This window comes from Austrofundulus limnaeus, unplaced genomic scaffold (genome assembly GCF_001266775.1).
Source record: "Austrofundulus limnaeus strain Quisiro unplaced genomic scaffold, Austrofundulus_limnaeus-1.0 Scaffold359, whole genome shotgun sequence".
Lineage (NCBI taxonomy): Eukaryota > Metazoa > Chordata > Actinopteri > Cyprinodontiformes > Rivulidae > Austrofundulus > Austrofundulus limnaeus.
The window spans coordinates 16,837-30,224 of NW_013952761.1; the positions used below are offsets into that span (position 1 = coordinate 16,837).

Below are 13,388 nucleotides of genomic sequence, written 5' to 3' on the forward strand. Positions count from 1 at the left end.
TCAAAGCAGTTTGGAGAGAAAAACAAAGTAAAGAACAAAAAAAGATTAATCGATTATTAAATTAGTCATCAATTATTTTAATAATRGATTAGTCATCGACTAATTGTGGCAGCCCTAGTTCCAAGCCATTTKCATTAGGCCAGATTCATGGAACCAGCCCATTTTTTTAAGTACTTACTTAGTTGTGGTTCCAAGCGTCCCAGTCAACCCCAAAATGCGATGTCAGAGCACTGTTCCTCACTGATTTGCTAGGGGGTGGAGTCACTAGTTGTGTAGATGCCTTTACAACAACAACTCAAGGAGCCATTTTTTCAGTTGTAGCAATGACATTAGTTGTTTCGATCCAATTATAATTTGTTTTTTTTTTTATCAAATGTTTTGAATTTCAGAACTTATTTTGCAAATGTGTTTTCATCTCTGGTTTTGCACATTAACTTTTTTTTTTTTTTTTTGAAAAACCCAAAAACCACCTCCACCAACCACCCAAAACACACCCACTGGAACCAGACTGGAACGTCAATGGAAAAGCACCTGAACTGAACTGACCTGTTCTGACAATGACCGTACAAACACTACACTATTGGCACTAGTGGAAAGTGTTTGTCTCAAAGTGATCCTAGAAAAGTTCCAATGTATACCCCTCGGAAAATTTAGAGAAAATCAATTGCATTTTCCAGTCACTTGAAGAAGTGTATTTTTCCAAAATACTATAAAACAAAATTGTTTATTGAAAGGTAGAACAGGGACTTACAACTAGTGTTTGAGATGAATTTTATCTGAGATCGTAGGTCCTGCTTGTAATTTGTACTGCACTTATATTGTTGGTTATTTGTCTGTAACAAAATAAACTAGACAGAGAAATTTAATGACACAGAAAAACTAAATGCCRTACTGTTTGGTCTAGTCTTTATGGTATGTAGTTGACCCCTGTTGGCTCTCCGGTATGAACTTCCGGTTGTGGAAAAAAAAAAAAAATCAGACCTAAAATCTTGTTTTAAATAAAACAATAAATAGCGGTGCACTTATCACATAAYCATGGTATTGTTTTAGTGTTTAGTTTGGTATTAAGTATTTAGGCCACAGGTTAAGGGATGATTTTTGTCAGAGTTAATCTGTACTTTTCCTTTAGGGGATCAGAATGATTGCTCTAAACGTCAACACAGTGACTTAATTTTCTTTATTAATTTGCAGTTTAGACAAGTGCTAGTTTATAATGCTTTACAATATTTTTTGGCAGAAAAGTTTTATTCCTAATTTGGTGCCTCTGCCTTCACTGGATGTGCTACAGACAGCTGCTGTTGCTTTGAAGAGGACAGCAATTCRCTTCAGGCTAATCCCTCCTCAGTCTAGCTGTTAAGTTGTCAGCCTGTTCAGAGCTCAACTCTATTTTTCTTTCAGTTGAATTTGATCAAAGAGCAATCTACAACATGAGATTAACTCTTCACAGCTTGTCTTCAAAACACCACTTTAAAAGATCTGAGCTATTGCTTTAAAGACATATACATCCATTAATAACACAACACCCTGTGAAACAGCTGCATAACCATCACCAGTTGTTTTTTCCATCCATCCACCCACCCACCGACCTATCCACATCTTCCTGTCAGGGTTGCTGGGTCCAGCAGTGGTGTGGTGCACCCTGGACAGGTCACATAGAGATAAACATCCATTCAGACTCTCACTCACACCTAGGGACTATTTGGAGTACTGGTATCCTGATAGCAGTACTTGAACAAAATGCCCCAATACCAACACCAGCATCAATACTGGGATACTGGTATCAATGCTTCTTTGAATGCATTACAGTTTACATTTCAAGTGGAACTTTGTCAGTTCCATTAAGTATAAGAAAGTTGAAAGAAAATTTTATTTATTTTTATTTATTTAACAATGTTGCAATAGTATATATCATTCTGTATATTTGATTTAATACAGTTAGAGGGGCTAAAACGATATTGTTGTGATCATACACTTCTGTGTTTGTCAAGACCAAGGAACAAATACAGAATTAAGACTTGAATGTTATGCCTAAGCAAGAAACACATACAAAACAACCGTCTGAGCCTCTTATAGACTTAATTCTGCAAAATGGCCCCAATCAAGGTAGGGAGGTCACATATACTTTCTTCCAGTTTTGGCCACTGCCCATYGGCAAGCTGTCACATTGATTGAGTGCTCTCCTTGCCATATGACCAGAAACCAACAGAAACAGAAAACTGAGTKCTAACGTTAAAATATTTATGTGCTGTTAATGTTTCAGGCGTGTATTAACTAATCATATTGAAAGAGCACACGCTGTTTGAAATGACGGACATAAGCTACACAAAGCAGACTGTACATRACTAAATCCCATAAAAATAGTTTATTTTGTGAATGAAGTTATCAAAACAAACCCTAGTTCTCCTAGGAATAACACAGCATGTGTGATGCATTTAAAAATCAGTAGTAAACWGAGTAAATTTTRCTTTAGGGCTGTAGGCCTATAAGGAAGGAGAGCCACCTTGTTCTAAATAAAAGAAATGTGTTTAATGACACTGTGTAATGTTTAGGTTTTAAATCAATAAGTACTTTGTATGAGTGAGTACCTAAACTMGAGTACATGTACTCYGCTTGAGAAAAACTGGTATCGGGACACTCTAATAWAGAGACACTAAAAAGCCCAACATGCACAATTTTGGTCTGTGGGAGGAAACTGTACTACCTAGAAAAACACACTTGTGTGTATTAATATTTAAAATGGTTGTTTGTGAAATGTTTCCTATAGGGGTTACACAAATAAATTGCRGGTCGATTTATCAGCACRGATTTCCTTAATATTATGAGATTGGATATTGGCCGATACTTAGATATYATCGGTGGAAAAGATCAGCTTCTGATCTACCTCCACAACTTCTGAAAACCAGCCACTGTCCACTCCTGCTTTGCCGTATGCTCTACCTATTGTTGGCAGGTCAGATTTGTTAAATATCAATGATGGGCAAGAAAGCTGCAATCGGTGCTCCCCTAGTTTACCTGTTACAGCAGGCTCGATAGAGTAAATAGTAAGATATTTTATCACAGTTTGTACCGATAGATCTAGGACCACACAACACAGCACAAAAACAACCTCTTTGGCTTTTTATTTATTAACCTTTATTTAACCAGGCAAATCCCATTGGATTACAGATCTCTTTTGCAAGGGAGGCCTGGGCCAGAAGGCAACTTAACGTGCATGTTTTTGTTCTGTGGGAGGAAACCCATGCAAGTATGCGGAGAGCATGCAAACTCCTGATAGAAAGATCCTGGTCTGAATCGGTGACCAAACCCAGGACCTTCTTGCTGCGAGGCGTCAATGCTAATCACTYTGCCGTCATGCTTCCTCAAAATGCATCTGCAGGTCTTTGTTTTTACAACAGAATCTATGATGTTAATGTCAACAGATGCTAAACAGCAGGGAGAAAGATATTGGCAGAAGAATGACATGTCATAGAAAATGTAGTGACAGTAATTGGAAATAAAACATCCCTGTCCATGCATGCATGTCACAAATTGAAGGTATCACTGCTCCTTTTAGAGCAACTATTTTTTATGGATTGCAGCTATACCTTTCTCATTTTGATGCAGTTCTTTTGATTTTTGATTGCACTTTCAGAATTTGCATTGTTTTGAGAGCTCAGAATCATCATGCCTCTTGTGACAGCGCCGTGACAACAGCTGGGGGACACACAGTATCGAGTCAGCACATTTCCAAGCTGGTCAGCATGCCATTGTTGAGTAACAAACTGAAATGTGGTAAACAACCGAAAAAGCAGGAACGTGGGAGTCAGTTTTTAAAAGTGACAGAGTGCAGTCCTGCTCTCTGCTGAAAGACTGTAACACATGTTTAAGGTCCAGGAGCTCGAGAGCTCACCCCAGTGGTGTTGATGTGTGTCTGTGGCTTTGCCTGACTGTAAATTAGCTGCAAAAAGTATGATCCGATTACATTTTGTTTTCATAGATGTGAAAATTTGAGACCGTGTGGACATGGTGCCTCTCTGCCTGCAAACTCAATCTAGAGTCTCACACTTGCTCTTGTTCTTCTTGTTTCCCCCAGTGACGTGGGAAAACTTCACAAATAATGTTCAGAAACAGATATGCTCACATTTTTGCACGTCTCTCAGGCCAGTCCATGTTGGATCATGTTTCCTCGTGCTGTGCGCAGGGCTTCAGCTCACGGTTTGTTTGCTAAAGAACTGAAAGGAAAGGAGGCGTTTGGTGTCTCAGCTGAAGTCCTAACATTTGCAACAGTCAGGYAGGCATTGAATGTACCTCATCCACTATTATTATGCAACAAGAACCGGTTTGGCAACCAACAACATACAAAAACCATGTGGAACGCAAGGYTTGTTCCAACACTGTACATGTGTTATGTTGCATTTGATCAATTTTATCAGTTCATTGAGATAAACAGAATATTTCCAGCAACACAGACAAGTTTGAAGAAACAAATGCTTTGACAGTCACGTTTACAAATCTATTCTTAGCTGAAAACACAGGCAGGGACTCATTGTGTACAGAGTCCTGGCATGGATCAAAATGACACAAAAGGTTAAACTGAAAAACCTCTTGTGATGTTTTCAAGATCAATAAAGCATATTTGGTTCAAGTGAAAATCATTAGATTGTGTGCTTGTGAGCAAGAATAGGCAGTCCAGAACAAAATGCTGAGAAAAGCAGGAACTGCCAAGRTACGTGGTTGGTTACAATGAGTGTGTTTAAAACGTCTGGGTACTTTAAATCAAGTTCAACCTCCTTGACTTGAAATACAACCTCGGCCATCATGGGTATGAAGTAGGAGTCTTTGAAAACCTACTGCAAGGCAACAGATGGATTGATTGGTTGGCCAATTATTTATTGCCATGTTTTGTTTAATAATCAGCATTTGCCGGCCTTGATCATACCCAACTAATTAACAGGCTGGAACATCTGTGAGCAACACAGTGTTCTTTCTTCACCCTTTGTGACAAACAGCACTTTCTACAACGAGGATACCTCAGGTGCTTTTTTAGAGTTTTCTTAGAAAGTTGACCAAAATACTAAAAAAACATATCTATAAGGAAATATAGCAGGGTTCAATTTAAAATAATCTGTTTTTTTTAGATTTTAAGCCCTATGTTACAGAACTTATTTTATTACCTTACAATAGGGTTTACATTTTGCTATTTAAAAACTATTTTCAGAATTTAGTGGATTATATGTTTGAATAACAAGCCTATAGATATAAACCAAAAACAAACATAAAATCTGTTCTGATTTCTCAAGGTCAAGTAACATCGGTATTGAAAATCCCATATTGGTTGACAAAATAACAAGTCAAGTATTCAGAGGTTAACATTTTACCTGCTTTGTTTCTTATACTGAGTGAGCCGTTTGCAGCCACAGTTAACTAAATATTTTAGTGTCTTTATTAAGTCAGAAGCAAATTGTGTAAAGCASTTCATTCATATCGAGACCACAGGCCCCTATGGCATCAACTTTGGTCAGTCTGCAGATATGCGTACTGTAGAAAACATTTTCACAAATGGGTTTGCATCGCATTGGCAAAAAAAAAAGACTTATTTTTGTTCCTTTTTTATGCCTGTTACTAATCTCTTTTRATAATTCACACAGACCAAACAGACGCCTCAGTATCTGCTTACACACTACAAGACAACCTCACAGACTGAGCTGAGCTGACTGTTTTTTATTGGTGTGCTGCCCATGTTGCCCACCCCCAGCCCTTCACACTTACCCAACCCTTATTCTATCTCAGTTCTTTTYCATTRTGATGTTAAAACAGTTAATATTTGCTTCTTTACATTTACTGCAATTAGTGCTGTGTGGTGTTTTTTGTGTGRGATGCATTCTCACTGTCAAGTGTGCATGTGAGCTCAYTGMTGAAAYGSGACGCAGAGCAGCTAACCCTTAAGCCTACTTCACACTCCCTCTGAACTGCTGAWATCAGCTCAGATTGTTGCAGTTTCATGATGAAAATTACGCCACCGTGTTTTCAGCGTCGACTCTGCCACCGCTTTTGTCACAACCCGCCGGCAGAACTTATTACCCCCTCCATAAACAGTGGGGGGAAAAGTATTTAGTCAGCCATGAATTGTGCAAGTTCTCCCACTTAAAAAGATGAGAGAGGCCTGTAATTGATATCGTAGTTAGACCTCAATTATGAGAGACAAAATGAGAAAACATATCTAGAAGATCACATTGTCTGATTTTTATTTTAAGAATATATTTGCAAATTATGGTGCAAAATAAGTATTCGGTCAATAACAAACAAGCAAGATTTCTGGCTCACAGATCCGTAACTTCTTCTTTAAGAGGCTCCTCTGTCCTCCACTCCTCTGTTTCAACTTAACAGTATAAAATACACCTGTTCACAGCCTCAAAAATTCACACTCCAAACTCCACTATAGTGAAGACCAAAGAGCTGTGAAGAGTCCAGCAGGAAGAAACCCCATTCAGTGACTTATACTGCAGGGGGAGGGGTTTCCCAGMTGCTKGGCGCGGTGTGTCTCAGGAGCTATGAAGGGCATGTGTGTAAACAGAAAAAGGTTAAAAACAAAACAACTGGACTTTAATTCTTAAGTTYAAGATGTTTCGCTTCCTATSCAGGAGGCTTTCTCAATTCAAAGTCTGGAGTGCGCTGAGTTGTCATCTTTAATAGAACCACCTAAGAGGACTTGGATTCACATGTAGATTGGGCTYGAYCCAATAGTCCTTCACAGTAGAGYTTCTGATGACTCCTAYMGATGTCCTGGTTCATGCAGGAAGGTGTGAACTACCTGCCTGTTGCAAAGTAAGCTCATTATGCTCTTTGTCTGTATAGTTGATGCATGAGATGTTTTGGTTCCATTCCTGAGGGGGTGAGCATCCTGGAGAGGAAGCAAAACATCTTCAACTTAAGTATTAAAGTTCAGTTGTTATGTTTTTAACCTTTTTCTGTTTCATCATGACCTGGCTTTTTTATTGTTTTGTTTAACATCCTACAAGCTCTGAAAAGTAAAATAAATTTAAACCTGAGTTTTTGAAAAGATCTGTGAGATTTCTCTATACAGTACGTCTATATAGCTGCAAAATGAGGGAAATTTTATGTAATTTACAGAAAATCCATACAACTCTACATTTTTAATTGACATCTAGTAAACGTCAAATTTATCATCAGCTAAATGCCACAATTAATCGTGAATAATTTTTTTTGCCAGTATCACACAACCTTACCACTTCAGAAGTGATGTGTAAAAAATCAAGACCTCATAAGTACCACAGGTACTCATCATTTAATGACACTAGTGGAAACACTAGTCTCAAGCCAAGTCRGAGTAGAGTGGTTTAGACTGTAATGTATATGTACTGCCAAGCTAAAATGGGTGCCGTCGTTTTTTTTCTACTTATCAGCATCACACCAGCTCCCATTTCACAACATGAACATCTTTTTTCCTTTTTTTGTGTGTGTGTGTGCGCCATGCTGGCGCTTTATTCTTTATCACACATGATTTTGCTTTTACAAGCTAGAGGAAGCAAAGTGTCCTATTCTCTAAATGTGATTTATTTTTTAATTAAAAATTTTTTGGGGGGGAGCAAAAAAACTATTTTAAGCTTAGTTGTTACTTAGTGATTATGATTGTTGTGTATTTATTGTGAATGTTACATGCAAGTGTAGAAAGTAGGTTGCATTCTTTATAATGTCAACTGGATTGACATTTTGGTGTTTATCTTGCTTTTACAGGTGATTTAGTAAAAATTTTGCAAAATAAAAAAGTTGCATTGCTTCTCAGGTTGAATAACACATCTTGTTATATTTAGCCTGCAGTTTCATGAGGCGACACAAGGTTTCTTTGGATTTGTGTTGAACTTTGCTGAAAACYGCATCACAGTTTGTTCTCTGAGCTGAAGCTTGACCTTCAACAGGCAGTCATTCTAAGAAAGTAAGTACGGTTCTAAGGTTTTATATATGAGGGAATGGAAAACACCGTTTTTAAAATTAGATAAGTGTTCATCTCAGATGAACAGCACATAATGCATTTATTTTTWAAAAATGTGAGCAAAATGCAAAAGCACTGTGGAAAAACTCTGTGTTCTTACTGCTTTTGTTAGAATTATGAGGACATTTAAAAGTTGATCATCAACGAGTGTAAGCACCMCTGCTTTCCGGTGTGTAGCAACACYGTGCCAATAAGAGAAGACATTTCTAACAATATCAGACAAAGCAATTACTGTAATCTGGGCAGGGTTACAAGGCCATTTCCAAACAATATGGAGTTCATCATTCTGCAGGAAGAAAGATTATTCCCAAAAGAAAAAAACATTTTGGACCATTGTCAACCATTCCAAGAGTGAAGTGAAGAAGTTCACCCCAGTGTCAGATTGTTAAAWGCTCAGAGTAATTAAAAAAACGCCCAAGTGCTACATTTCAGACGTTTCTGCGATTAATAATTCGGACTGTATTAGGAGCCGCAGAATCTGAGCACTTTGCAGTTACTGAGTCTTCTCTAAAAAAAATTTCACATGCGTAAGTATTCTAGAGTAAAATGTGAGGCCATCTMTCCAACAATTAGAGCTTGTGTGAAATGTAATCATGCACAGCACATGATCAAACCTCTAACACACAAGTCAAACTCAAAGCTTGGGCCAAAGGCAGTCTGTGGGTAACTTCCATCCAGCCTGCCAAAAGGGCCCTGCCAATTAATTAATTATAAATAAATAAATTTATTTATTTAAGTATGCTTAATTTAATAAGAAAGTAGTTTCTATATCAATTGTAAACTTTAAATTTATGATTCAGTGCAACAAAACAAACAAATTTAAAAGGTGAAAGCTAGTAATACTTGTCCTGCCCCTGAACTGTTGGCTTTAGGTAACTGTGGTCCCTGGAGTTTTGTTGAATAGTTGGTATTAAATAAGATGCTTTAAAGCCAGCATTGTTGTATTACATTACTTCTGGAAAACRTTATTAAGATGTGATCAGTGGTTTGCTAAACAAGCTAATGGTTACATTTTAAGAACAAATCTTCACACAATTGGCTAGCTTTAAGAGTAGAAGTCAGGAGTGATTCAGCTTGTATTATCAAAATTTAAGACAAAAAAGTYCTTATGCTTTTTGGAGGCAGGTGCTAAAAGTTGTAGTTTCCCTAACTGCTGACACTGTAGGCCATTGTGTCTGATTTATAGTCTAATGTAGGGGGGAAGTGCTACCAGCTTAAAGAGGACAATCCCAGTGTTTACTTTCCCCTGAGCTCCAAAGCCGTGCTTGACTGCTGGCATTTATGTAGATGGGCCTCATTCACACCCAGTTTTACTGATGTTTGACACATCTGAGCAGAGATAGGTGAAAGTTGAACGGTTATCTTAAATCTTAACACTACAACGGTCAACTGTCTTCTATTTCCCAACAACTTTGTTTATATGCCTGTCTCTTTTTAAGAAGTGAGCACCTTTACCGGCTGTAAGTTGGACTCAACAAATAATTAATCAAACCAAATGGTATTTCAGTCTCYTCATACTCATGGATAATAAATGAGTGACTTAAAATGTTAGAAGAACACTCACAGTTTCCTTTCTGTGTTGCTGACCAGACTGCAGCTGGGATTCTCAGTCAGCAAGGCCTTCAGATCACCTTGCTCTAATGTTATCTGTGTAGTTTGGCAGCACATCACTGTTTTTTCCTCCCATTTTCATAACAAGTCAAATTAACGAGGTCAGTTGAAACGTATTCTCTAACAATGATTTGAATGTGTTGGAGTACCCCCCCCCCCCCCAACACACACTGCTCAGAGCTTTTTCCTGAGGAGATTTCCAAGTGAGCATGTATGACCAAGGAGCTGCTTCCACCCCCACTGTTTGAATTCTTTTTTCCCTTCTGAATACAGCCTCTGTTAGCAGCCAAACACAGCTCAACCACTGGGACTGCAAGCCCCTCTAAAATAACTACTGGACCTAACCCTATAAGTCTCTAACTTCTCTGTAAAGCTGGGATCGTCAGGAATATCTTGGTGTTTTGTATGGATGTTCCGTCCTCTTCCTGTTTTCCTTCCCCTGTTTAGTTGTTCTCCTCTCACCTCTGACGTGTTTAGTTGCATAACTCTTCTCCCCAGTCTACACCACAAATATAATTTGCTCAGGAGTCTGTATGCTGCCCTCATCCGAAATAATAAATGGGTTCAGTGGACAGAGTCACTCTTTGCTTTGGAGCGTATTGTTGTCTAAACACAATATTTAAGCAAGCTTTACTGTAGCTTCTGAGAGATCTTGATGGATGTTCGCCAGTATGTCTGAACAAAAGCACTATACTTGGCATTTCATTGCTAAGTATTGCTCATGAATTTCCCTGAAAAAGATTTGCATTTTCTTTTTTTTTTTTTTTGGCCTGGCTGTAGTGTACTAAACGGTGTGATAGACAAAACTTTCTGCAAATGTTTAATGCCCTACAAAAACAGAAAGACTCACCTTAAAAATCTCTGTTCGTTTTCCAACCCTTTGTTTTGTCTTCAGTTCTTTAAGGCATTTGCCAAGGCTCCTTGCCTACTTCTGATACCGTTATGTTAAGTCTGWGTTGGTGACTTATTTTTCTCCACAGTGTTGGAAACTTATTGTATAACATGATAGGGCTGAACGATATTGGGTAAACCTCCAATGTTCAATAAGAGTGCTTATTAATTCAATGACGATATAAAGAGATGCATCCAATTGGCCGAATACGTGAATGGCTCCATTTGATTGGTGAAATACTAGAAGCTTCCGTGTGGATTGACAAAACGCATAAATGCAAACATTTGAGCCAAGCATTTATTGCAGTTTTTTGCAATATGCGTATTGCACAGGCTGTTATTTTTATGATGATAAATGTTTGATATATTGTGCAGCCATACACCATGGTGTTACTTTGTGTTATGTTATTCAAAATCACTTTATGAATTTCTAGGAACTGTCATCTAAATACAGTTTTTTGTTAATACTTACAACAAAGGGTGTCAAACTTATTTTCATCATGGCCCTCATGAAACATCACTTGTCTCATCTCATTGTTATGGCTGAGCACTGCTTACAAACAATAATTGAGCTCTTGGTATTTTGTGCATTAAAACAGCATTTTAACACATCCTCTTATTAACAATGAAAAGTACTACGTGTATGAACGATTAAAAGTGAAATAAATAGTACAGAAATACTATTAAAAGTAAAAGTAAGTGTTTTATTCACTGTTGAGTTGTGGTGAGTAGCTGCCATCTTGAACTCTGAACTCTCACATTCTGACAGGGAATTCCCACCAGAGGGGGTGTTCCAGTTTAAATTTATGACTAGTAAGTGGGAAATTCTCACTTCCCATTGCAAATGGGCCACAGCAAAAGTAGCCGGCTAAAATACAGAAAAAAGGCAGTTTTTTAATACGTATAGCTCTAGAAAAAATTAAGAGATCACTGTATAGTTTTGCAGAGATTGCATGAGATGCTATTTTTAAAGCTTTGAGCAAAATGACTCAGCATCTTTGATTTTAGTGTAGAACCTGAGCATTTGAGGAATGCTAGGCCTTTCATTTTAGTGTTTTATTTTTCTTATTTTATTTTCAACCATTGCTTGAACTCATTTTAAATGGGAGGAAAGTTTTTTTCATTTTTTCTGTGTATTTTTTCTACTACAATATTTTATCGTTGAACCAGCTTTTCCTTTGAACTTCCTGTTTTGTTTTTTGTAGACCTCCCTGTGGTCATCATACCCTTTGCTTCCACTGTCTTTACTCACAGGTCCCAGAGGTAATCAGTAGTATTCGACAAGTGTCCAAATCGGCCCTAAAGGAAGACACCAAACCCAAACAGGAAACTGATGAAGCCTTCTACAACTCACAGAAATTTGAAGTTCTATACTGTGGCAAGGTAAGAGTCCAGTTTTGAGAGAAGTGTTATTTTTAATGAAATTCAGTTTTAAAATAAAAGTTTTGGGATTAAAACAACAATCCAGGTGATGGTTGGCCATAAGAAAGCTTCAGCCTCCCTGATTGATGACTGCATTGACAAGTTTCGTCAGCATGAGATCGAACGTAAGCGCCTCCGGCTGCTCAACGGTCAGCGAGGGTCTGCGGAGAACACATCCCTGGAGTTGCTCGTGGGGGTTGAAGGAGACCCTCTGTCTGCCCTGAACACGAGCAAGGAGGAAAATGAAGCTCCTGAGGAGGAGGACARGCTCGCAGGTAAAGATGAAAATTTTAAAGGGATTTAATGAGCAGCAGTCTGCGTTGGACTGACAGTTGCTGAGTCATGTCAGTTTTTTTTTAAAAGAAATGAATAAAGTTTGAAATAAAAAAAAAGGTTTTTGAAATAAGACGACTCTGGTTTCTAATCTTTGTAAACATCTAAGAGGCAAATTCCAGTTTCCCAAGTTTATCAACATGTCTGATTATAGATTAACAAAACAACATTTTCTTTGGGATTTGTCAAATAGGTATACTTGGGCCAGACTAATGGAGAAAATATTTGAGGAGGGAGGTAGATTTTCAGTATATTTATAGAAATAAGTTAAGATGTAATATTGAACAGATTAAACAGTTTTATTTTGAAGTTTATGAAGGTAAATGGGCAGTTGATWTCCTACCAAAATTACAAACCTATATTCAAATAAAGGACATAGATCTGGCACTCTGCCTTTGGCTTTGGAGACTGGACGATTTCATTCAGTTCCAGAGAAAGATCGTACAGTATATGTTCTTTGTGATTTGGGTGAAATGGAGAATGAAATGCACATTTTGTTTTATTGTCCTTTGTATATGATTTTGAGAAATGGATTATTTGATAAAGTTTTTGATGTTTATCCAGACTTTTTTATTTAATTGATGAAGATAAAGTWTATTTTAAAGGCCTGGCACCTCGGGAAGAGGACACTTTTTATTTCAAGAATGTTTATCTATCTGCCTGTATGTATGTGTTTAATGTGTCTTGTATGCCCATGTGAACTGGGCACCTGCTGTGGTGCATGACATAAAATTACTATTACTTACTATTACTATTACTAAATTATTGACTTAAGTAGCATTTGTAGTTCATAAAGACTCAAAACCTTTTATAGAAACTTTTAATAAAAATTTTCATTCAGATTTTTTAGATTTACTGTACCTCATCTTAAACTTCCTACATAGTTTTCTTGCTAAGACTCCATTAAAGAACAACTACTGTTAAAAAAACTAACTTAAATTAAAAAACTAACTTAAATAAACGTATCTTGATGCATCTCAGTAATCCAGGGAAAAAATCAAAAAGAAAAAAAAATTGTATAGGTCTTCTGGACGGGTTCTTCTCTAATGAAACGTTTTGTCTCTTCTCCAAGAGCTTTTTTTTTTGCCTGAAACTCTCAGACTGAAGAAGTCTCTTGGAGGAGAGACGAAACGTTTCATTA

The 13,388-nt window shown here is 37.5% G+C and overlaps 1 protein-coding gene across 2 annotated transcripts in view; it reads left to right on the forward strand.

Annotated features, from left to right (window-relative positions):
* tbc1d4 (TBC1 domain family, member 4) overlaps positions 1–13,388 on the forward strand; it is a gene marked incomplete in the record, with an annotated part of 47,007 nt that overhangs the window by 2,183 nt on the left and 31,436 nt on the right. For both annotated transcript variants that reach the window (XM_014023202.1, XM_014023203.1), the window contains 2 exon segments: positions 11,747–11,875; positions 11,961–12,189. In XM_014023202.1, the coding sequence (XP_013878656.1) occupies positions 11,747–11,875; positions 11,961–12,189 (358 nt within the window).